Raw genomic sequence first — 25,532 nt, 5'->3', positions numbered from 1 at the left:
AGAGAAAAGTAACTCATACTTTGAGTTAACATATAGCTGAGAAAGTAGTAGTAGAGCATCAGCTGCCACACTTTAACAACACTAACAGATCAGTTCTTTGCACTACAGCTCAGTGAATGTAGGCTTTGAGCTGCTGGAGACGACCAACCTGATGCTCCACCTCCTGCAGGAGAGACTCCAGCAGCTCCGTCTCCTGGGTCAAGGACGTCTTCTGGCCTGGTGGGGAAGAGAGCATTTCTATTTTCAGTGTACTTGTGCTGAATGTCAGCCCTGATGGAGGCTGGAGAGTGTGAGTGGATGGGGTGTGCGGCTTGCGTACTGTATGTGGGCGCTGAGTGAGTGCATCCACTCAGCCCAGATAAATATTTCATACGTGTATTACCAGCAGCTGCAAAAGGTTTATCTGACTGCTCTCAGAAGGGGGGAATACTTTGTTGGGCTAAGGTCTCAACCTTTGGATCCATTGTAGTGCATGTTAAGATGCATGAAAAAGAGCCTTTTCAGACATGGATTACATAATGATGTGCTTTGTCCAGCTTTTAGGAGGATTTTTCCTGATCAGTTAGACATACTCTGGGGGATTTTTACATTACTGATGGCTTGTCTTAGATAAGCTGTGTAGAGTCAAGAGTTTTACCCATGAGGGTGATGAGTTTGTTCTTCAGCTGGTTGTCCAGACGTGCGATCATCATTTCCACAGCGTTTCGGATCTCTCTGACCCTCTCGTCCTTCGCTCCCCTCACAGCCTCCACGTTCCTCTCCTGACCCGTGAAACGACACACAAACACAAAAACACACACAAGGTGACCAACAAGTATTATTTCCATCCAGGCCTCATTTACCAGACGCCAGTCCTAAAATGAAATAACATCACGTTGCTGCCACCTAGTGGCTGTCAGGAAAACTTCACTCCAAAGTGCCTCGACCTTTACACAGATTTGTATAGATTTTTAAAATGAGGCAACTTATTTAAAATATTTACAAACATTTTTTTTGTTGACAAATGTTTTAGGTTTCCTTGTCCTCCTCGAAATAAATTATTCTACCACATGAGCCTGACTCACTAACTGTGCTTTCATGAGTTACACGTAACCAATTGTACATCAGGAAGTATAAAATGTGTTTTTTTTTAAGAATTATGATTTCTCAGGTTTCTGTCTCTACAACCTAGATCAAGAAACACATTTATTTTATGTCTCCCTCAAAACTCAACCCTATGACTGCTTCATTTCTTCCTCTTAAACTTAGAGATACATAATCATTTCAGAAATGCCACTACATCCGATCAAGTATTCTCTGAATCCGACTCACTTGGAACCCTCACACCAACAAATCTCACTGACGTTACACCAGCCTGGACACTACATGACAGCTCAGAATGATTCATCCATTCAGACTAATGAATATACTCAGTTGACGTCATGGTGCTTGGAATTTTAGATTTTGGTTTTATTTGGGACCAAAAAAATAAAAATCAGTCCTCACCACTTCCTGCACCAGACTGATGAGCTCCATGAGACGGCGTCGGAGCTTTGCGACCTCCTCCTTCACTTTGGTCACGTGCTGCTCATAGATCTCCACCAGAGGCTTGAAGGTGTGGCCCCCGTGCTGGATATGATAAAAACCACACATAAATTACTTTTACTGTTTTTATATAGTTTAAATGTTAATGTTTGAGGGTTTACTTCATTTAAAATAGTTAATTTTGAGTGATCACTCTGGGTGTGTGTATCTTTGCATGCAATTACTAAAAGATGTGAAACACTACCATGCCTCCCCACAGAGCACACTGGTGACAGATGCATTTCTTACAGGTCCAACAGAAAACACTCAGCTTCTCATGGTGGTTCTCACATCTGCAAAAGACAAATTCAATGACAAAAAAAACAAAAAAAACATCAAACAGTTACAAAACATTTTTTGGGGGGGGAAGTCTTTAAAACCGATAAAAGTCTAAGTCTGTCTACCTTCACTGTTCCTACAAAGTGTTTAGACACTCTGTAAGTTAATAAAAAAGGCAGACAGAGAATGAAGACAGTGAATTGGATGAAGGAGAGTCATGAGGAGAGAGAACATCTGGAATGTGTTGGAGAAGAAGCAGCACAAAAACAACCTGTAAGAATAAATTATTTTCTGCCAAAATCCGTCGCAATTTAAAACAAAATATATTAAAAATCTGCATAAAAATCTTCCCTTACTTTAATATAGGTAAAGCATTTTTTAATATGTCATCCTTTGCGTCAGAGCTTTTTTTTTTTTTTAAGCAGAAAGTCAGACAATTGTCAGTGTTTCTTCACCTAAAAGAGTGTGTAGTCTTAAAATGATTGTATTTGATAAACACATGGGTGTAGAAAAAGTCAGGAAGAAGGCGAGTACTATGAGGGGCTCACTTGTCCTTGTCGTTGTCTTCATGCTTGGTTAGGCTGCAGAGCTGCAGGGTGTCCAGCTGCTGGGTGACCTCTTCTGCCCAGCGACAGTTGACCAGCTCCCTCAGCTGCAGCGGAGCCCTGTGTTTCAAAAGGACACCCACACTCACTTTAATACCCGTCCTAATGGTACAAACATGCAATCATCAAAACTGAAACAACACTTTGACATGTTTTCAGTTTCAAGCTTTCTTTCAAATGAAACTCTTTGAACACAGACACTACAGTGGACTGCAGAAGGTGCAGTGTGTTAGCAGGACTTACCGACAGTGTGGACACTGGGCTCTCTGCTCTGTCAACCATCGCTGTCAAACGAGAGATAGCAGTTTAATAATGATGCCAAATAAATACAATGTGAGTGCAAACACCTTCAATTATCAGATACATTTGATTCATTCATTCAGCTGGCAGTATTCCCGGAGTACTTCAAAGAGGGACTCTCTTGCAAATTTTCACAATTTATCTTTTCTTTGGTGGACATCAAAAATACACTTTTTTTATATTTCTAAATCTAAACCTGTAAATATCTGTTCTGCTCAGCGAGTAACTACTTAAGAGAAATTCAGGATATACAAATTGTATGCAATATTAACCAGTGTTTGCTTGAACATGTAACAAAGAGTGGCAGTGTGAAGAACATTTTCTGGTCCCTGATTGGTGGACACAGACTTACTCTTATGCAGCTGAAGCAGCAGAGTTTGGAGCAGTGTGGGCAGAGACGAGCGTCCCTCAGTTTCTCCATGCAGATGAAGCAGCGAAACACCTCTGCGATGCTCTGCACAGCGGCAGAAAAGAGATGTTTGGTTACTGATTTTCTTCTTCTTCAGTTACTCTCAATGTAAGTTTGCTCTCTATCTGTACAAGTTATCTGAGGTGGTACATGAAGCGATCAAGAAGATCGAGGCAGGTCGGGTCAAACTTCAACAAATTTGGACTCCAGCCTCCTCTCTCAGCGGCATATACTAAGCATTGAAGCACTCCAACACAGCCCATACAAAATAAAGGAGGAGAACACAAAGGCTGTTTTTTAAGTCTCAGAGATTGGATGCTCAACCTCATTTTACCATTATGATCTATTTGAAATCAGGGTTGGATATACACATAAGGATATAAGCATCAAAGGGCAGCACTGTTGAACAAAGACAAATAAAATCTTTACTCCTGACTCGAACGTAGGTACATCACTCCATCATCAAGATATTTGCCCCTTAATTTGCCTAATTTACTGTTTTGAACAAATGTTCTTTTCAGTATTTGTCTATGATGGGGTGAGGGAGATGTTGAGGATATTTAGTTGTGTGGTGTGATACATACCTCAACACTCTGTTCGTCCATTTCGGCCAGTTTGAAGATCTTGATCTCAAAGGGAAAAAAATCCAAGAGGTTGTCGCCAGTGATCTAAAAAATTTTAAAAAATGTTGAAGCAAATATCTTAGACTTTTTAGACATTCCTCAGATTTCTTTCTTCTTTTTTTTGTGATTGTTTCATTTCAAAATCAATGTGTGTCAAACCTCCAAAAATGCATGTATCACATCTTTCAGTCTGCATTTTATGGTGTTTTTATGTTACTGTTGACAATTTAAAACGAAACTCAAACTACTTTTAATAATCGTTTAATGTCATATTCAAGGCATCATCTGTGTCCAAGTCACTTACAAGAAACAGACAATACAATGAATCTTTTTCAACCAATGCTCACTTGAGTTGCATTACAATGTTATGATCACTTTCAAAACAAAATAAGAACACAGATACTTTGAGATACACGACGCTGGTCAAGTTTTATGTACCTAAAAGGATCAATCATATTGAAAATCGCTTTAACTAGAAGCCAACTAGAAGGTACATTCGTCTGTTTATGAAACTCTACATTAAGCCTGTTTTGTTTTTCAGTTTAGTTTACTTCTGACCTTTTTTGTCCCTCGAAGGGAAATTTGATTTACAGAAAGTACAACACATAAAAAGACAGAGGACAGTGCAACACAACCTGATGAGATTCAACCAAGAAACAAAAATATAACTGTTTGTTAAAGAGTCAGTTTGAATGGTAGCAGGTTAAATAAAATGCTATAGTGCTGCTGGAAAGTTCAGTGCATATCTATTGCTCTTTGTCCTGAGCAGCCTGTACCTCCGACCAGAGGGGAGAAGAACAAATTCCTCAGACAGAGAGAGGACGGTCAGAGCTGGCCAAGATAGACCTGGCTTTACCGTCAATTAGTCTGCTCCAGATATCTGATGAGGAAAGCTGCTGAATGATATTTATTTTACTGACTGTTTTATGAATACTGGACAGCAGATTTTTTTGTGCGCTGAAAGGTGACCATACAATGAGATAAAACTTACAAAATTAGCTGGACACGTTTATTCTCACATATCCTCACAAATACGTCTGTAAATAAAGACAGATTTTGAAAAACAAGACAGAATTGTGCAGGTTTTTCATGTTTTTGTGCTGCACTGGCTCCCTGTGGCATATAGGATTAAGTTTAAAACTCTCATTCTCACCTTCAGAGCCATTCACGGTCAGGCCCCGGATTATCTGTCAGAACTCATTCACCCGTATTCACCAACCCGTTCACTAAGGTCAAACACCCTACACCTGCTGTCTGTCCCGCAGACACATTTTAAAACTTGTAGCACCAATCCTCTGGAATTCTCGACCCGTCTCGCTACGTCTTTCTGACTCTGTTGAGTCTTTTAAAAAACATTCAGACAGGCCGATGGGTAATCAGGTCCACCCAGTGTACCTACTCATATATGTTTTATTGTTCCTGGTTATAGCAGGAGTTTATAATATATATAGTTTTATATATATATATTTTTATAGTTTTCTTTTTCTTCTTTCATTGTATGTTTGCTGTTTTTGTGTTTTTGTTGATGTAAAGCACTTTGTGACCTTTGTCTGCGAAAAGCGCTATATAAATAAACTTTATTATTATTATTATTATTATTAATGTTCCACTTTGAAGAACTTTAGGACGGGCCTGATGAGTGCAACACAAAAAAATCGGATTTGTCCAGTTACTTTTATACTTCTACTTTAAAAGGTCATAAATAGGAAAAATAAATAGTTAAAATAACAATTTTTTTGGAGCAAATTTCCAAGCTTTGTAAAAAAATAGGCTTATTTATTCAAAATAATGAAACAGCTCAAGCATGACGAGAGAAAGTCAAATTTAAAAATTACTTAAATGTTCTCAAACTTATTTTCTTTAAGATTTTTGCTGAAAAATCTAAAAAATAATAATAATAATAATTATAAAAAAATGCCCTGCTCTCTTTTTAAGTAAAGTAAAACTTCCAAAAAGGTTAAACTTTGACTCAATAAAATATCTGTACAATAAAAACATCAGTTCCTTTTCTACATTAATACTAAACATTGTGTGATTTACAGATAAATTCTGTAAAAGTCTACAGTTAGAACATTGTCCTTCAAGAAAAGCAAAGACAACTTAAAGATATAAAAACAATAGATTCGTGTTTATCACCGTCAGCTAGCAGCCAACATGAGAGGCCCAGCATCAGCAGACCCACTGACAGCTAACCTCACAAACACATACATGTTTGTTTATCTAGAAACACACATCAGGAGGCAGATTAAAAACAGGGAACATAAATCATTTGATCATCTAGCTAGCTTTGGTGTCATTAGCAGGGTGGCTCACTTACCTCCGTCTGTCACACCTGACGAACAAACGACTGGAAAAAAAGGGAAAAAACTACATAATTAATCTGAGCACACAGCAGACGTGTTCCCCGCTGGTTAAACTAGCATTACATAGTAAAGTATGTTAGCTGTAATGTGGCAGAGGTTTACTCTTTGTCAAGCAAAAAGATTTTTAAAAAAAGCTGGTTTTTTTGCCCTAAATTGAAGATGTAGCGGTAGCGCTGCTCTGAAGCTGTCTGTCCCCTAGCAATAACCAATCAAAATGCTCCGTGTTCTTCTTCGCGTATCTTTATTTTGACGCGGTTGTCAGACGGCTTAAAGGGCATTACCGCCACCTAGTGGACTGGCTACAGAAGGCAGAGCATTATCACCACTTACTGTGATATCAGTCTTTTATTGTTCCTGTGTTGTTTATTGTAGAGCAGGGATGGGGCAACTTTGGTCACAGCAAGGGGCCACATTAATTTAATTCTCACTGCCAGGGGGCCAAATTGTAGGATTCCAAAAACGATTACAGTCGATTTTGTCTCCAATTTAACTCAACATGTACCAGTGATCAAATATTTTTATGGACATATTGCTGGGTTTTATGATTTCATGGCAGTTTTTGTCATGTTTTCTTCATGTTTCCAATTAATTGATATATAAAAATTGACCTGAGGGCCACCTTGAGGGTTGATGGGGGCCGCATGTGGCCCCCGGGCCGCCAGTTGCCCACCCCTGTTGTAGTCAGTCCAGAATTGTGTAGCAATGTGAAGAAATACTTAAATACGGATTTTTCTGAACTATTTGTGCAGATTATTTTTAGATCCAAACTGTATTTGTTATTCATGTTCCAGATTTAAAAAACTGTATTTAATTTGTATACTTTGAGCCGGAAAAAAACGACATGTCCCACAGTTACCATTTGATTGCAGTAATTAATGTAATATAATAATAATATCTTTATTTATATAGCACCTTTAAAAACAAATGTTTACAAAGTGCTGTGACAGACAAAGCAAATACAGAACAGAGATCAACAGAGAGGGCAACATTATAAAAATGCAAATAACAGGAATAATATGGAGTCAACAGGCAGGTATGGAGAGGCAGTTCAGTACAGTGAAGGAAAATTAGTTTAAAATCAATCAGAAGAGAACAAAATAAAAATTTAGGGAGAGTGGGACGACATCACATCACAGGCTGTAAACACAGAATAAAAAAAAGATAAAAAGAAGGGATAAACAGGACATTGGTTAATTTAATAAAGCAACAGAGAGCTGAAGATGTAGCCAGTAAATTAGCTGGAAACGTTTATTCTCACATAAATGTATCCAATCACATTTCCTCACAAATACATCTGTAAATAAAGACAGATTTTGAAAAACAAGACAGAAGTGTGCAGGGTTTTCATGTTTTTGTGCTGATTAATGTTCCACTTTAGGACGGGCCTGATGAGTGCAACACAGTGTCACACAAAAAAAAATCCAATTTGTCCAGTTACATTTATACTTCTACTTTAAAAGGCCATAAATAGGAAAAATAAATAGTTAAAAGAACAATTTTTTGGAGAAAATTTCCAAGCTTATTAAAAAAATCGGCTTATTTATTCAAAATGATGAAACAGCTCAAGCATGACGAGAGAAAGTCAAATTTAAAAATTATTTAAATGTTCATTTACGAACTTGTTTCTTTAAGGTTTTTGCTGAAAAATCAAAAAAAAAAAAAAAAAAAAAAAAAACAAGTTTAAAAAAAATGCCCTGCTCTCCTTTCAGGTATCACACATGAGTTATCTCAGGTGGTGGTAATAATACATCATCTTGTCATCTATCAAGCACTGTAAGGATGACACTCCTCGGCCTATTTGTATAGACACACGCACGCGCAGGCACACACACGCACACATACGCTCACACACATGCACGCTGTAAATTGCAGTAACCCCATTGTTGTTTTATGCAAACAGTCTGAAGCTGGATAGGACGCACTGAGCCTCATGCAAATCAGCTTATCAGGCAGCAGAGGATGCACTGCAGAGGTGAGTGTTTCATCACTTAGGAAAATGCTGATGAGCAGCTGTGGATTTCTGAAACTTTTTATCCCAACACTAACTTCATTTTGAAAAATCAAGGAGAAGGAGAGCAGCTTGAGCAACACTTATTTATTAGTCTGAGGTGAGTCAATCCTCCTTTAAAAGTCCTTTAAACTACTTTTTAGTATCTTTTTTAATTTGAGCTGGACTTTACTTGGAGTTCATGTTCTTCCTGCGGGAGCTGGCAGTGTTTCCTGGCTTTGCTTATGAATATTATAACTAGGGATCACACCGGAGTGAGTACAGTCTGTGTGGTGCTGTGGAGGGGAGGGCGCATTAGAATGAACTAAGTTCATTTTCCTGGGTGGCCTGAGTGCTTCATTGTCCTGGCATAGTTACAATCCTGTAGGAAAATCAGCTATATTTATCATTACAGATATTAAGATGAGTGCAGACACGGTGGAGCAGTCGGACGGTCAAGCTGATCAGGCAGGTAAGAAGATTTCACCTTCCTAAAGGCGCAGACATCATGTCATTACACTGACACGATCAACAAAAACAAGAGTCTGGATGCTCTTCTCTTTGTATTGTCACTGCTGGTGCTGCAAAGTCTTATTTCTATTTTTGTCTAAACATTTGAACAAGTGGATTCTCTCAGTTTTACTCAATATTGTGTCAGTTTCAACATCCTGCATTTTTTAAAATGTTAATTATATCAAATCAATTCAAGTCAAAGTTTTTCAAAGCCCAAATATGAGAAGGCAAAGCGCCAGTCATTAATCATTTTAGAAATATTAGAAAATAAAAAAGTCCAAAGTGAGATTTACAATTTATTAGGCAAGTGTGAAGCGTTGGAAATATTTTATAATATAATATTTAGATATATAGATATATATTTATATTCACACAAAAGTACACATATTCACACAAAGATGTCAACATACGGCAACTCTTTGGTTTTACTTTTAGATGATTGTTAAATGATCTTTGTTGTGTGTGTGTGTGTGTGTGTGTGAGTGTGTGTGGGGGGGGGGGGTAACATTTTTAGGAGCATTTGTTACCTACATTATTTTAATACACAGAAAGCATTTATCCCCCAAATAATCCTAAGAATGGTCCTTATGATGCCAAATGTTGCCAAACAAGCAGCCGTTTTCATCTGCTTTTTAGAGGTAGCTGTGTGTGTGTGTGTGTGTGTGTGTGTGTGTGTGTGTGTGTGTGTGTGTGTGTGTGTGTGTGTGTGTGTGGATATTGTGGCAGTTGGTTGCTAGACCAGGATGCCCCTGAGGCTGTTTGCAGAGAAAAGGTGCCTGCCTTGGGGGAATGAGAACGACAACCAGCGACAAAACAAAAAACCAGGAACCAGAAAAAGTGGAACTTTTATTCAGACAATAGTTTGAGAGAAGTGAGCAGAAATGCTTTTATGAAAGTGCTTTCCAGAAACGCTATCACTTTTGTTCCAAGTGCCAAAGCTGAATTTTCTAAACTACATTTTTATTTTGAAAATATTTCATCTGTAGGTCTTATCCACAATGAAAGAAAGACAGACTATTCTCACTTGTTTCCTGTTGCGTCTTTCCCTGCAAATAGTATAGTTTCTTTTTATCTTTCTCTGAGATGTAGACCTCAAAGAATACTTTTTCTGAAGACACAAACCTGAACAAATAGAGCAAGAAACTTCTTGTATGGGAAGATACCACCAAAGAGAGGCTGTCATTTTTTTGGAAATCGTTCAAAATAACAGCAGGAAGGCAGCAGGAGATGTGCTAGGGAACATGCTGAACCTGTAGTGAACGATCTGTACACGTCTGCTCACTTTGTAATACCTCAATTGTGTTAACATTTTGGAGGTAAATCTACATGCTACCTGTTTACGGTGAAAATGTTTTCAATGCACCACACCATGGGTCGTCTGGTTGGGTGTTAGGCCTAACATGTGCACACTAAAGACTATGATTTGGATCCAAGACGCAGTGTGAGGTTGAGTTTGGGGAACACAATCATTCATTAACAAAAAGTCAGGGAAAGGTCAGAGGTAAGTGTTCAAAAAATTGTTTGAATTAATAGCTTATAGTATTTAGCCATTTTAGCTGCAAATACCTGAACATAACCCAAAACAAATGAATCACGCTAATGTTGCTTTGAGGAAATGTTGTAGATAAAAACACATTTTGTTGATATAATCTGTTTTTTTTTGCAACTTTACGTCTATTCAAATAATTTCTGTTGCCATCACATCACACATCAAAACACATTTTCTGTCAAAACTTTAGACGATCGTTTTGTTTGTTGATATTTCCGTCTGATGTCTGACAGCAAGTATACACAATTATGTCCTTTTTTTTTGCAGTCTTAACTGGTTATCTTGAGAATCATGAGACAATACAGTTCAATAAATAGTTTCACACTTCAGCCTCAGTACGCCTTCATTTAACCAAAGTGTGTTTGCTCTGATGCTTCTGAATCATGAACTCTTAAATATGACTTACATACCTAAATATGGTCTGTGATAGAACAAAGAGAGTTTAGAAACCATGCAGGGTTAATATTAGGGGTTTTAAATTTAATTTGAAAGGTCTAAATCCAACTTTGAATTTAAAATTTGCTGGGATTTTGCAGGATTTCAGTATGTGGTGTGTATTTAAAGTGGAAGAGACACAACGAAGTACACTCAAAGAAGTCATTATATATGTGTATAAAACCAGCAGAGCATCAGGGAATTTTTTGGAGCGAATGTTTTTGTTATTCAGTCAAATCTTCATGTTTCTGTGTGGCTCTGATGGTATTTAAAAGTATCAAAAGCAAACAAATGAGCCACAATGTTACACTGGGTGACAAGTTCCAATGAACTGACACATGGGGATTATTATGAGTCAGACCAACATACATCCTCATTCTGCCTTGACTCACTAATCTCAATATCTGGCTGCAGTATGAATGAGAAGGTCCGACTGATATCCACAAACAGCGTCGAGGAATCAGAGAGTTAAGAGAAACAGACTTTAAAGCCTTCTCACTTTTGTTCTTTTCAATAAGAAAATCCCAGAATAACACTTGATACTTCAGCTTTCGATGAAGTTAATCATAAAATGCCGTTTGTTAAACTGACTGAAAGAGGAGTGCAAAATCACGTTGTGAAAATTGGCTTACTGGTGTGTCCAGCTGACGACGCAGGGAAAGATGACAGCTGATGAGAATGGAAATGAAATATGCACAAGCAGGCATCCTTTAGTTTGTGTTCGATCGTTATGAAGACGTCAGTTTAAAGCGTTTTGTACACCTGAGTGACTTTATACTCACCAAGCTGTCGTAAGAAACCTGGTGTATGAATGTATTTGCTGATTTCTCCGAGAATGAAATTATCTTTGTCCATGGTAAGTGAACTGTAAATTAATTGTAGATAAATCAATCAATCAATCAATCAATCAATTTTTATTTGTATAGCGTCAACTCATAACAAGTGTTATCTCGAGACACTTTACAAAAAGCAGGTAAAAGACCTTACTTATTGTTATGTTACAAAAAGCAGGTAAAAGACCTTACTCATTGTTATGTTACAAAAAGCAGGTAAAAGACCTTACTCATTGTTATGTTACAAAAAGCAGGTAAAAGACCTTACTCATTGTTATGTTACAAAAAGCAGGTAAAAGACCTTACTCATTGTTATGTTACAAAAAGCAGGTAAAAGACCTTACTTATTGTTATGTTACAAAAAGCAGGTAAAAGACCTTACTCACTGTTATGTTACAAAAAGCAGGTAAAAAGACCTTACTTATTGTTATGTTACAAAAAGCAGGTAAAAAGACCTTACTCACTGTTATGTTACAAAAAGCAGGTAAAAGACCTTACTCACTGTTATGTTACAAAAAGCAGGTAAAAAGACCTTACTTATTGTTATGTTACAAAAAGCAGGTAAAAAGACCTTACTCACTGTTATGTTACAAAAAGCAGGTAAAAGACCTTACTCACTGTTATGTTACAAAAAGCAGGTAAAAAGACCTTACTCAATGCTGATAAATAAATTGTCCTGTCCGACATCAGATACAGAACCAGTCCTTACCGGTGACAGATTTGGAGACCTTTGTATTCCTCTTTTTAGATTTGAGTTATATTCATAAATATCTTTATATTTTGTGTATAAACTGTATATGACTGGCATTGCCACATTTCAGATTTTGGTTTATGTTGGCGCTAGTGTCGATAATATCTTGTTGGTGAAACAGAAATGTATTTTAATTTCTTGTATTTCCAACAGCACTGTATATTAACAATTATAATATTAGGAAACAGCATTTCATAGGATTTAGATACACATTTTTTATTTATTTTATTTAAATATACTTTTGATGGCGTTCGCTTTAAGGACTAACGGACGGACTAAACATTGGGACAACATGTTATAATGGAGAGTTTTCACAGTGCTGTGATGGACTCTTTGGTCATTGTTTGCACAGTGTGTGGACAGAGCCCAAACACCGGCTTCCTGCGCTCTGAGCTGATTTGCATGTCTTGGTCATTTCCATACTGGTAGTTGGGCTATGAAGCTGGTTGTGCTGGGGGGGGGGGGGGGTCAGTGACATAGTATAGGGAGGGGGTGAGGTGAGGGCAAAGAGGGGTTGAGAGGGAGTGTGGGTATTTATGTGTGTTTTGTGTGTATGTAGGGGGGAGTTATAGGTGTATTTGCATTATGTAACTACAGCAGCTCACTGCCACACACACACACACACACACACACACACACACACACACACACACACACACACACACACACACACACACACACTCCCAAAAGGCCCAATTTGACATTCAAATGATGTGAGCTTATCCAGCACACCTTTGAACTCTCCTGTTTCTCTAGACCTCTCCCTCTCCTACAGTGTCCTTTTATACACAAGATCTTCCTACTTATGTTGTTTGATTCATAAAACTTAAAGATGAGGTAATTTATTAATCTAGTAGGTCAAAGACACGTTTTCCCAAGGGGCCAAAACATTGCATCATATCGTATACAGGAACATGGACAACATGAAGAATACAATCCCTCACAGTGGTGTTGTTTTCCATCCACTAATAAATCACAATTAATTAAAATATATATATATATATATATATATTTAACAAGAGATCTAATTATTCAAGTTGAAAAAGTTAGCCTTCATAAAGGTCTTCATGGTCCTACATTGAAATGAAGTCGAAGAAATCTCTTTCACTTGAGCCGCTCCACAAAGGAGGAGAGGTCGGTGCTCCCGGAGAAGGACCTCAGACGTTCAAAAATATAATTCAAAGGACTCCTTCTCTCAGGCAGAATCCAAAGAAAGTACTGGAGCGCATGAATCACTTAAGGACAATTTGCCCAAAGTGATTTGTGCGCTCCAGTTCTTTCTTTGGATTCTGCCTGAGAGAAGGAGTCCTTTCACTGACTGAATTTAAGTCATTGCATCTTTAAAAAGGAAAAGATTTGGTGGTTAAATGATAATCATCACTTGTTTCATACTACAATCTGTAAATGATATCTTACTCGTACACATGTATCATATGCAAACAGATTTGTTTTGATCTGTATGTGATTTGTTCTGTCCTGAGTGTCTCGACGAGCCCTGGCGACATTTAAAAAAAATCTCTTTCTCTCCTCTGATATTTAGAGCACAACGGGATCGACTTCAATCGACAGGTGAGCCGCAGAGTTCTTCCTAACTTCCCTTGTTGCGTTCAGATTCCTGTGTTGGCGAACGTAATGACTGAAGTGTCTGTCATCAGAAGGCTTTCAGTGGTTTTGTGTAACATGCTGTGTAACACTTTCCCTGTTTGTTCAGACACAGACATGTTTGTACTCAGCGAGGCGTGAGAACGTGCTGCCGCGTACACACTTAGATGATGTCTTAAAAAGTGCAACCATGGGATCAAATTCACTTCTGAGTCTGTAACACAAACATGAGGCACTGTTAAATCTAATCCGTCCTCTAAATCTACATCCACTTGATATTAAAGGCGTTAATCTAGATTTCTGTTTTCGTCAACAATTCTTAGAAAATGAACCAACTGAGTTTTAGTTTCTGCGTCCAAACATCAAGACTCCTTTCTTCTCAGTCCAAATCAAGTTGACTTCCAGTTGGTGCTTAAACTATAGTTACTCAAACAGATGTACTGTATGTACAGCATGTCTAAGGTTAGGGACTACTTTAATGCACATTTGGCTTTCTAGAAGAGCAATCACAAACCTTTAAGATGCCTCTGGTCCGACTATCAAACCAGAGAGGGAGATGTTCCTTCAGTTAAATACATTCTAAAGGCCGGATATCCTAAAACAGTACAGCAAACATAAAGTCTCAGTTATTTCCTCAAAATGCTGGGCATCAAGTTTTTAGTAAATGCTGCTCTAATGTGACTTCATTGTGAATTTTTACTGGACTTTTTCCACCTGCTGATTAAACACACACCTGATGCTTTAGTACATATCTACAGGAGCAGATCTGTGAGCGTCTATCATAATGAAGTAATATGATATACTAATTGCTGTGACTCCTTTATGTGCTTTTAACGGCCTCCAATGAGCTCCGGGGTCACAGAAGAAGACGACGTATCAGACTGTGGATTCTCAGAGAATACTTGTCAGTAGGGTGAATTCACTGTTGTTTTTTTGGATTAGCTGATTATAAGAAAGAAGAAAAAAAAACACAGATTATCACAAGACGCCGTGTACCCTTTTTAGCAGTCCTAATTATGAAGCTCAGTTGGAATATAAACAGCCCAGAGCCATGTGAATGGTGCTGAACCGTTTCCCAGGACAAAAGCTTCAACCGACTCTTCCACGGCTAACATCCTCAGGATAAACTACCTGCTCTTCCCACAGATGTCAATAATGACTGCCATCTCTATGGAAGCACCTCAAATAGTTTGAAGCTATTTGAATACTTCTCTAAACACTCTTTTTGGCAGGGAGGCACATCTCTTTCAGTGCTCGCGTTTTCAGGAAGTGTCATGTCTTTCAGGGGGTGAGGGGTTGGCGTGTGAGGGGGGGCGGTTGATATTTGCATACTGGCTTGCCCGAGGCTATGGAGAGAGTCTATCACTCTTTGTATCATGTTTAGTGACCAAACTGGTCCTGGAGCGAGTGTGTGTGAGTCTGTATGTGTGTGTGTGTACTGTCTTTGAGCACAGCACATGCAGACATGTGAACCCATTTAGCCCTTAAATTATGTAAACAGAAGTTTTTTTTGTTCAGCTTTATAAACTAACACCTTTTAGACATGCTAATCTGTTATTAAAAACAAACATGGCTTTATGCTGTCTGGTTCTGTTTTCTTAGATTAAGACCGAGGACATCAACGATCTACATCATTCAGCCGCCACGCTGAAGACATGTCCCCTCACACAGAGCTCTCCGATGCCGGGAGGTCAGCTAACAGGGGTGAGAGACGTAGAAATGAACCATGCTTCACTGAATGTCTTTGGGTTATTTTGCATGTTTGAGGGTACACATGACTTTCATCCGGGACTGGCTTTCACCGAGATGATCCCAGTAAAGAAATGAAAGTAGAATTAGGACGATGTAAACGTTTTCTGCTGTAATCACAAGTTCATGAGAGAGCAGAGCCAGCGATAACAGTTGTATGGTGCCGCCTGTTTCTCTATAAGAGCTGTGACAAGTCGAGTTTTTTAATTCTAACATAATCCTGATGATGTCACAGTGATGTCATCAGGGTTTTTTTTAAGCGTTGGCTCTAAAACTACACATTTATGTTCAGTTATGAGCTGTACGCGTTGAATTTGTAAGATGTAGACATTTTACAGGCAGGTTAGGTTTAATTAAAGACAGTTATTGTGTTGCATCATGGGAAATGTAGGATCCAGCATTCTAGTGGTTTGGCCTCTTTAAGGGACTGAAAGGGAATTTGCCGCTTCACATCATATAACACTTGAAGAGATTAAAACAAACCCTGCTTGATATGAGAAAAATATGGAACTTGGGATAACGTTTCAATAATGTGATGATGAATATATACAGCTGATGAAACAGTTTTTATGTCTATCTGCTGGTCGTCATGTTTAAGCCTACACGATGCAACATGTTTCTCATGAATCCTAAATATAGGGTTAGGGTTAGAAAAACAATAGCACATTTTTTCACCACTAAATCAGCGTCAGGTAATCTGAGGGAAGCAGCTTGAGCTTCACCTAACTGCATCAAAAGAGAGTGAAAGCATGGCCAATATAATGAGTCTAATATATGCATGCTGAGTGAGGGAGCCTTGCTCGTTCACATAAAATAACTTTTCTTGTTTATTATGACAAATACAGACTTTTGAGATCTCTTTTAAGCCAATGCTGATATCCCATTAAGAACGAAATAGTGATTAAATGCTCAGCTCTGAAGACTTCTGCACATTCTTGCTCTCTTCTATTAATTGCGATCTTTACTGTGTGTGTTTTCTGCAAGATTTCCAGAAAAAAAACCTTTCCTTTGACATCGGCCCTTTTGACAGTGGTGTATAATAATCATCAAATATTCACAACTATTAATTAATTATAGAATATTGATTCTAATAGGAGAAAATGTAAACAATTAGCTTGTGCTATGTGATGTCGTAGAATAATAATGTTTGCTGAAGTGGAAATATTCATGTAGAGGGCTTAGCCAGTGTGAATGTACTGTCCTCCACTGCAGAGTGTATATACACGTGACAATCTCTAAAAAACCCAAACCTGGGGTTGTTGTTTTTCTTCCAGGAGCTCACCTCTCTCCACACCATGCAGCAGCTGGTTCTGATGTCACCGTCCCACCTGTCGTCCTCCTCCCCCTTCCTGCTGTCCCAGAGCCCCACCAGCCACCAAGGTCCTTAAAAACATTGATACAGTAAAACAGTAAATCCACACAGCAGGGATGAGGCCTGTCTTGAACAGTCAGGGGGGAAAGAGGGCCTTATTGTCTGGGATGAGAGTCTCATTAAGGGTAGCAGCAACATGCATAGCAGTGATTTAATTTGAAGCTTTTTTAAAGGCTGACTGACCCACTTTTTGGTAAAAATAAGCAAAACCTTTTTTTTTGTCATTTATCCCTGTTTAGCACAAAAACTGGGAAAAGAGGGAAACAGTTAGCATGCCTTTGTCTGTAGCTTATTATTGTCTTACTGATCGACAAACCCAGGATATTTTGTGTTTAATCTTATCAAAAAAAAACACTGTGGAAAAAAGACACTTGAGTTTAATGGTGTCTATGTGCTTGACAATGGCTTGCCCAGATGAAGACAAAAGTCAGAGCTTCTATTAAAAGATGTGATGAGTTTAAGGAAAAGATGAACAGCTCTGTCACATCTCTGAAAACATACCTTTGAGATGGCGATCTAACACATTATAGCTTGTTTTTCTAATTCCTAAGTCAACAAAGAGAGATAAAATACAAACATTTTCTGATTAAGGAGCAACCATTTTTAAATGTTTATGAAGTGAATGATTTGATTCTACTTGCAGCCCTTCTGCAGCAGAACCTGTTGTCACTCCAGGGTCAGGGTCAAACCAGTCTCCTCCAGCACCAGCCTGGACTGGCTCTGACTCCACAGGTAAATCCACAACACTGGCCTGACACCAATATCACATTAACTCATTTTTATCCTGCAGCTTTTACTCATACTGCTCTCATAAACTTTGATTTGAGAGGAAACGAACGCCTGTTAGCAACTAACAGTTGAGTGTAATGGCAATTTTCCAATTTTTCCTTTTTCTCCAATTATTGCCATTAACACACAGGTAGGGGTGAAGTCTTACGCAGATGCAAACGATGAGATTTTCCAGCCGTTATTAAAGTTGAGTTGAAGGTTTATTGTAGTGACTTAATGGAGATATGAGAACATAACACGTACCATTTTCCTTGAAACGTAGCCAGTAGAATGAACGGATTGGAGTTGGTCTGCGTGCTCGTCTCAAACATGATTGCCGGTCTGGTGAGAACTGTCTGTGCCAACGATAAACACAAAATGACGTTTTCCTCCATATATGTTAGTGGATCAAAAACAGACATTAAAGATGGTAAATGTTGGACCCACATTAAACAGGTCAACAGAAACAAATCAAATGTGTTCACAGCCTGTTTCTACTGCTGCCAAAAGCTCAAATATTTATTGATTCTTAAATGACTCTAAACTAATTTTTAAAGAAAAAACAAACCTCCTAAAAGTGCATTAAATACTGTGTACTTATAGGAAACCTTTATTGCCAGTTTTGCAATTCAGCCTTTTGTGTTGCCTTAGTGCAGCTATCTTGAAGTGTATGGTCTGTCCAGTCAGCACAGACCAAACGATCAGCAGTAAAACAAAATCTAAATATCTTTAAAGGAAAAAAACATGTTTTATTTTTTGTGTCTGTACCCATTTCAAATCTGTCTTGAAACCCGTGATTTCTTTTTAATGACCCAGGTTATGAGTCGCTCTGGTCTGGCAGGACCGTCTATGGAGAACCACATGGACATGTCCCACCTGCAGATGCCCAAACACATGTCAGTCCCACCGCAGGATGAACCCAGTGATCTGGAAGAACTGGAGCAGTTTGCAAAAGCGTTCAAGCAGAGACGCATCAAGCTGGGCTTCACTCAGGTAATGAGAAGGGAAAATCCCGATCAGACATGATATGAAACAAGACAACAGAAACGATCAAAACGTATTTAAAAGAGAAACAAAGGCAAGACTTTGGAAATGGGATGATTACAACGGTTTGCTGTGTTTACATATTTCTGTAGCCCAGTGGTTCCCAACTGTTTTTTCCAGTAGCCCCCCTACATGTATCTGAGAAAAGCTGAGCTCCCCTGGACCCCCATGGAAAAAAAGTGATACACTGCTTTCTAAAATTAACATTACATTTTATTGTTTTCATTAATAAAATCAGAATATACCTAAAAACATATTCTCACCAAATATATTTGTAAACGATATTACTTTATAATTTATTTAATATGTGCAAATCTAGTTTTGACAAACTCGTTGCAGACAGAGTCCTGCGCCCCCCCTGAGTGCTCAGACACCTCCCCTTAGGGGGGCCAGGACCCCAGGTTGGGAACCTATGCAATAGACAAAGTTACCAGTAATAATTAAAGATTCGAACAGAATTAAACAATATCACAAAATGATCTTTAACAATAAGCCCGTGCTCTAATGGTTTACAGTAAAAAGATTATATTTAGGGGCTTATTCAAAGACTAAAATGACACTCACAAAAAGGATTTGGATTCTTTTTGGCAAAAAAATCAAGTTTTATGCATTCATTAAATCTAAGATTTTTAATTTAAAGAGCGATAAAGCTCATGACTTTTTCTCTGTGTTTTATAACAGGGAGATGTGGGCCTTGCTATGGGAAAACTGTACGGGAATGACTTCAGCCAGACTACAATTTCTCGCTTCGAGGCTCTCAACCTCAGCTTCAAAAACATGTGCAAGCTCAAACCTCTGCTGGAAAAATGGCTGAGCGACGCAGGTGATTTCCAGGGACATATAAGGACATCTACTTCAAAATTCAGACATTTCATTGTCTTACTTTCGGGATTGATTTGCTGTTCAAAAAGAGATGATGAATATCTGTGTCATATTTGTTTCTTCAACAGAGAACTCACCTTCAGACTCGATGAGCAACACCAACTCTCTGCCTCCCCTGATCGAGGGCTACGGGCGCAAACGGAAAAAGAGGACAAGCATTGAAACAAACATCAAGATGACTTTGGAGAAACGTTTCCTTGATGTAAGTTCAACACTGAATATTTATCGTATAGGTTTTTCTAAACAGCAGTGAGCGACATAATGTCAAGTTCATGTCCATTGCTTAATGATGAATGAACATGAAAATGTATAAATAAAATAGAACATGACAACATCCTATAATATTTGAATGGTTGCCAAGTAGATAGATAGATAAAGAAGATATAATTATAAACTTGTTTTCATTTTTTCAGAACCCCAAGCCCAACTCGGAGGAGATCACCCTGATCTCAGAGCAGCTGTCCATGGAGAAGGAGGTGGTCCGGGTTTGGTTCTGTAATCGGCGTCAGAAGGAGAAGAGGATCTACTGCCCCGTGTCCAGTTTATCGGTGAAGTCACACAGCTATAACTCCAGAATGGTTAGCTGTCTAAAAGATAAATCTCTTTCATGTAGAAACACATTTTCCATCATCAGAGTTTTTTGAGGCAGGTGCATTTCACTAAGCAGGGGTCAGGAGTGGTTAGCCTAGCTTAGCACAAAGATTGGAAGCAGGGGGAAACATCTAGCCTCGACTTTGTCCATGACATTTTTTTTTTATATTTGTCCAATTCTACACCAACCAAAACATAAAAAAGATGGATTTTGGTTTCAATAGATGATTTGTGCCATGGCTCTTTGAATAACAACAGTCGAAAAAAACGTGCAACAGCAGTGTGATTACCCCAATGTGGGAACTTCGTCTGCCAACATAATAGATACATTCAGATATATTGAACTTAACAGGAGTTGTTTGGAGTATTTCTTAACTTTTGGAGCTCATTGCAACACCAAATAAAGTTTTTTTCCCAACACAGCTGACCTCATCCGTACTCCAGCTCTATTCTCACTAACATGCCAGTTGATTTGGATTTTATCACCACTCACAGACACAAAGCTCAAAGTTCAGCAAAGGTTTCAGTACACAAGAGAAGTCCTACATGATCACTCAAATATTTGTTTATCATGAAAACCCCGACCTTGAGGCATTAAGCGCCCCTCAAGCTAATGAAATAGGTAAATGTAGACTCTAATTAATCATGTAATGTTCTAAAGATGTTCCTGTTGACATTGATTGACACACCTTTTTCTCTTGAGCATTTGGTCGTTAGAGGACAGTGGGGAAAAAACACACAGCAGCTCCTGTTGGCTTTGTGATGTACTGCTGAACATGGAGAGTCTTGGTTAGAGAGCAGATATGTTTTACACTTCTGATTTTAAGTTTTCTTCTACCTTTTCACATTTTTTCAGGCGTCAGCTTCAAGATCCTACAGTCCTCTGGCTTCAGGTGGAGGCAAGTACTGTTTCTACACACCTTTCATAACGAGCTGTTTATTATAATCTTATTATTTATCTATTTTAAAAAAAAAAAGGTACAGTGCACATTTATGAACAGAAACATGTCAATATGCAAGATTGTATCCATGGGCTAATTTCCATCTGTAGTACCTTGGCAGGTTGGTGGTTCACGTGTATAGAAATGTAGCCTACATATAACCACAATGACAAGCAAAAACCAAACAACAACATACACTGTACATTAGTTCACAGAGACACATAAATGCAAGAATAAAAAGCCGATGTGCAATATTCAAATCAAACCAGGACAAAGTGACCTTCAGAGTGCTCAAAGTGCTGCTGTGGGAGTTAAAGTGCAGCAGTATTAAAGTGCAGAAATGCAGGAGTATTGCACATGATTATGAGGTTCTGATGTAAACTGCACATTTGCCCTGGAGCCTGCACCTTTAAAGTGCTAGTGTGATTGCACATAGCTCTATTATATTCATCATATTGGCCCGTTTTGAGAAATTGGTCTCCACTTTGCTGTCGTGCTCGTTTCCTCCTTGTTTTGACAGTTTATTCTACAACATAAGTGAATTCATGTAACTTCCCTAAACATCGACTTCTGCATTTGTGTGAACATTTATTCATGTTTTGACCTTTTCCTCGCAGTTTCATCAAATTCATCTCCAAATAGTGTAAGCCGTGAAGCGTCTCCTAACAGCCTGTCTGCAGCCTCAGTGTCATTAGCGTCTCACGTCAACCCAGCCTCCTACAGCACATCGGGGTAGGAAAACATTTTCACTCAACACCCTCTGCCAGTCTGCTCTTCTTACAGCACCTTAAAGAGATCAACACATGGAATCATTGAGCCACAAAAAGCAGATTTGTATTAACACATTTCTGATGTAATATCTCAATATTTTCTACAAATGTGGTTTCTGAAATTGTGTGAGGAGCCAGGCTAACTGTTCCTGCAAAAGCATTACATATATTGTATTGTATGATTTTCTGTCCTGTCTAATAACACTGTTTAATTTACCCATGTTTAGAAGCACATTTCATGGACAGTGTATATGTTGTATTGTGTTGGAAATTATACAATGAAGCGAATGAGCATATCAACCAAATATGGAATGACATCTCTCAGCTAACTTTGTTTTCAATAGCAATAGAAACACATATGACTGGACAATGATAAATAAAAAAAATAAAAACATAAATAAAATAAAAATAAAAAATTAAATAAAATAAAATTAAAAAATTAAAAAAATTAAAAAATAAAATAAAATAAAATAAAATAAAATAAAATAAATAAAATAAAATAAAATAAAATAAAATAAAATAAAATAAAATAAAAAAATAAATATGACTGGACTTGACATAAAGCCATTGATAGTGTTTTAGTAGATATGCATGTCAGCTTTCATGCTGAGATGTTGATGCTATCAAAGATTTACCAGCATACTCTTGGGCCATTTCTGCCCATGCTAACACAATAAACCTCAGCGCTCAGCGGGTTAAGTTCATATCTTGTGTATTGAGCCAGAAGACAAAGTTTGAGTGTAAAACGACAGCTTTATAGGAGGATATGTGCTTAATATTTCCAAGCTAGTTAAATAACTTCACACGGACATGACAGGGATGTTGATCGTCTCATCTAAATCTTGGCAAGACACAAAACAAGTCCCAGAATGTTTACTATTTCTGTAAACAGGTTATCATAAATGACTGCATAGAAAACGTTTCTGTCACGTATGTAATCTATCTCTCCTCTGGTTTTGTAGGTCCTGGTACCGGGCATGGAATCCGGCCACCTACCATCACTGAGACGCTTGAACTGTATCATATCAAGCCTTTGAAGCTTTTTTTTTGTGTTTGTTTGAGAAGGATGCCCACTTACACCCAAGATGTGACGGAGTAACACGACGTTCCCTGTTATGAACAGGGTCACCACCTACACGCTTTAAACCTTAAAGGGACGTAAAAACACATAACAGCAGCACAAGCAGACGACTGCGACACACTGCTGTAAACACAGACGCTCATACACGAGACCAAACGGCCTCGAACTGTTTGATTTGTGCTCATGTGACTCTTTACACAAAACATGAAGAACAGACAGAAAAACACACACATGACAGATATTATTCACACTGATGGGAATGTTAAAGCATGTTTACGTTTTTTGTTTTTTTTCTTCAAAGTTGAGGTTGAAATAACCTGTTTGAATGTTGAAGGAGTTAGGTTTAGATTCACTCATTTGTGTGCCAAGCTGTTCTTAACGCCACGTTTATGCTGCACTACAATGAAACAGTTATTATATATTTGTATGCTCATGTTATGGCTTATGTGGTGTGTAGTGAATTTGATGCAACCCTTAGTTGTGTACTGCTAGCCTGCCTAAATAAATAAGCAGTCGAAACAATAAATCTTTAATCTGAACATTCATGACTGGTGCAAAAAGTACCTTAAAACTAACCTTTTATAAGTTAAAAGAAAAGCTTCTGATTTGCTTATTTTATCTTCAAAAAGCATGAATCTGTTTTATTAAAACTCTGGTTTAGTTAATATTATTATCAGATTTTATGCAAGACAAACAAACGTTGTCTTACCATATTGAGATCTGGGAACATGGACACAACAATGAGACGGGGCGAGAAACAGGCTGTTCAAACTGTTTTGTATTTGTGTGTTTTCTTTATAATTATTTCACATAAATGTTACTTAGCATTTAAATATTCACAAACCTGATGACTCAAATGAGATTTTGTTTTGTAGTGTTTGTCAAGAGTAATAAAGAATGTTTTTTAAAGCTCCTGTGAGCAACTTTTGGGATGTGTGGATTCTGGCGCCCCCTGTGGACAAAAGGGGTAATGATTTATGTCGGGTACATGCGCAAGTAAAGTTTTACTTCCAAAGAATCTCAACCTGATTGATTTTAAATGTCTAAATGTGCAAATCAATATGAATTCTTGGCATGGGATTTTTTTTGTTTTAATCGCCTTGTTACACGTCTACAGGTGTAAAAACATTTATAACTTTGTAGAATCATCAGTCATTTTCACCTCCTCAAAGGAGCTTTAAGTTAAAATTGTCAAATTAGTCCAATGTTTATACGTAGCATTCTACTTTTTCTGATGCTTTCGAGAATTCTAGTTTGGAGCTCCCACTTTACTTTCAATGACCATCATTAGAGTATAAACTTAACTGCTGTTCTGAAAGGAGAAACAGAAAGATGGAAACCCTGCTGTCATACACTTCTCCCGTCAACACAACACTGCAATGTAATAACAATGTTTCTCTAAGAATATCTGGGTTTTTGTACAAATTTAGTGTCTTGATTTGATGAATTGTAAAGATGTGGATTAAAACGCTTATTTTCAGGGAGACTCTGGTCTTAGGAAAGAATCAAGTGTCACAGCATTATGCATCCTAAAAATGAAAAAACTTGTTGAGTGAATAGTGGAAGAAGAGAATAGAGAAAGGTGTTATGTCCACTTTGCAACATTTGAGACTGCAGTGACAGTAAAAAATAACAGAATATCTCCTTTCCCTCTCCTGTGATTGTGAAAAGATGAGAGCAAATGTCGACCTCTACTGGTCCCAACCAGAGCTGATGATGGAAACTATCTTTTGTTCACTTTCTCATGATGGTTCCTGATAAAGATTAGATGTCAGAATACTCTTTAAGTTTGTTTGTTATTGGACCTTTTATTTAAATCTGTGTTTTTTGGATCCATTGTATATTTTATGTAATTTCAGACATGTTTGCAGTGGTACCAAAGTCTTTCGTTCTAAGGTGTTAAAGCAAGTACTTCTTAAGGTTAATGACTTTTTACTGATGTAATTAAAGCTGAAGGTGACTTCATCCTCTAAGGGAATCGTTCTTTATTCTTTATTTTATTAACTGTCATTAATCAGAGGATGGCCATGTGTGCTATGGGTTTACTGTGTTTTAATGTATCGTTATGCAACACATTGCAGGGGGTCTGATTGATCTCGGCAAGTGGGTAAAATGTTTTATTCTCGCTAGCGAAGGAGTGATGTCTACCGGGAAAATTCAGGGGGGGGGCTCGTTGCATTTAAAGAGACACACACACCAAAACGGAGTGTTCTGAGAGAGCTGGTTTATACAGGGTCACAAACCTCCTCTGGTGCTTGATTCATGTTAAATTTTGACCAAAGCACAGCACAGATGTTTCATTTAGACTACAGGGGACTTTTGGAAAAGATGGAAAAGGGGGTATAATATGTCCTCTTTAAAAACAAACAAAAAACACATCGACATGTTGGCAGGACGAGCTGGGGATCAAAGTTCCAACCCTGTGATTATCGGATGACCCTCAGGACCTCCTGTAACTCTGCCAACGTAGAGAACTTTCTTTACAAACATAAAGTCCAACAAATATCCACCCTGGTGACAGC

The 25,532-nt window shown here is 38.0% G+C and overlaps 2 protein-coding genes across 4 annotated transcripts in view; one reads left to right on the top strand and one right to left on the bottom strand.

Annotated features, from left to right (window-relative positions):
- trim37 (tripartite motif containing 37) overlaps positions 1–6,323 on the bottom strand; it is a 23,044-nt gene extending 16,721 nt beyond the window's left edge. For both annotated transcript variants that reach the window (XM_061056452.1, XM_061056454.1), the window contains exons 1-9: positions 6,097–6,323; positions 3,741–3,824; positions 3,100–3,201; positions 2,691–2,731; positions 2,391–2,507; positions 1,769–1,856; positions 1,486–1,608; positions 638–761; positions 149–216 (exon numbers count right to left, since the gene is read on the bottom strand). In XM_061056452.1, coding sequence (XP_060912435.1) covers positions 149–216; positions 638–761; positions 1,486–1,608; positions 1,769–1,856; positions 2,391–2,507; positions 2,691–2,731; positions 3,100–3,201; positions 3,741–3,761 — 684 coding nt within the window. In that variant the 5' untranslated portion in view covers positions 3,762–3,824; positions 6,097–6,323. The remainder of the gene's footprint in view (positions 1–148; positions 217–637; positions 762–1,485; positions 1,609–1,768; positions 1,857–2,390; positions 2,508–2,690; positions 2,732–3,099; positions 3,202–3,740; positions 3,825–6,096) is intronic.
- A 1,767-nt stretch (positions 6,324–8,090) lies between these two features.
- pou2f3 (POU class 2 homeobox 3) lies at positions 8,091–24,983 on the top strand. Of its 2 annotated transcripts, none has more exons than XM_061056451.1 (13): positions 8,091–8,250; positions 8,545–8,601; positions 13,751–13,779; positions 15,415–15,516; positions 16,836–16,941; positions 17,577–17,665; positions 18,518–18,694; positions 19,427–19,568; positions 19,696–19,829; positions 20,041–20,175; positions 21,075–21,117; positions 21,777–21,891; positions 22,892–24,983. In XM_061056451.1, exons 2-13 carry the CDS (start codon positions 8,553–8,555, stop codon positions 22,932–22,934), a joined length of 1,164 nt encoding a protein of 387 aa, XP_060912434.1. In that variant the 5' UTR covers positions 8,091–8,250; positions 8,545–8,552; the 3' UTR covers positions 22,935–24,983. The 2 variants fall into 2 exon arrangements, with proteins under 2 accessions (XP_060912434.1, XP_060912433.1); XM_061056450.1 differs by having other exon boundaries at positions 20,041–20,205.
- The last annotated feature ends 549 nt before the right edge of the window (positions 24,984–25,532 follow it).

This window comes from Labrus mixtus, chromosome 14, assembly GCF_963584025.1.
Source record: "Labrus mixtus chromosome 14, fLabMix1.1, whole genome shotgun sequence".
In the NCBI taxonomy this organism is placed as follows: Eukaryota; Metazoa; Chordata; class Actinopteri; order Labriformes; family Labridae; genus Labrus; species Labrus mixtus.
This window is presented reverse-complemented; position numbering and strand designations above follow the sequence as displayed.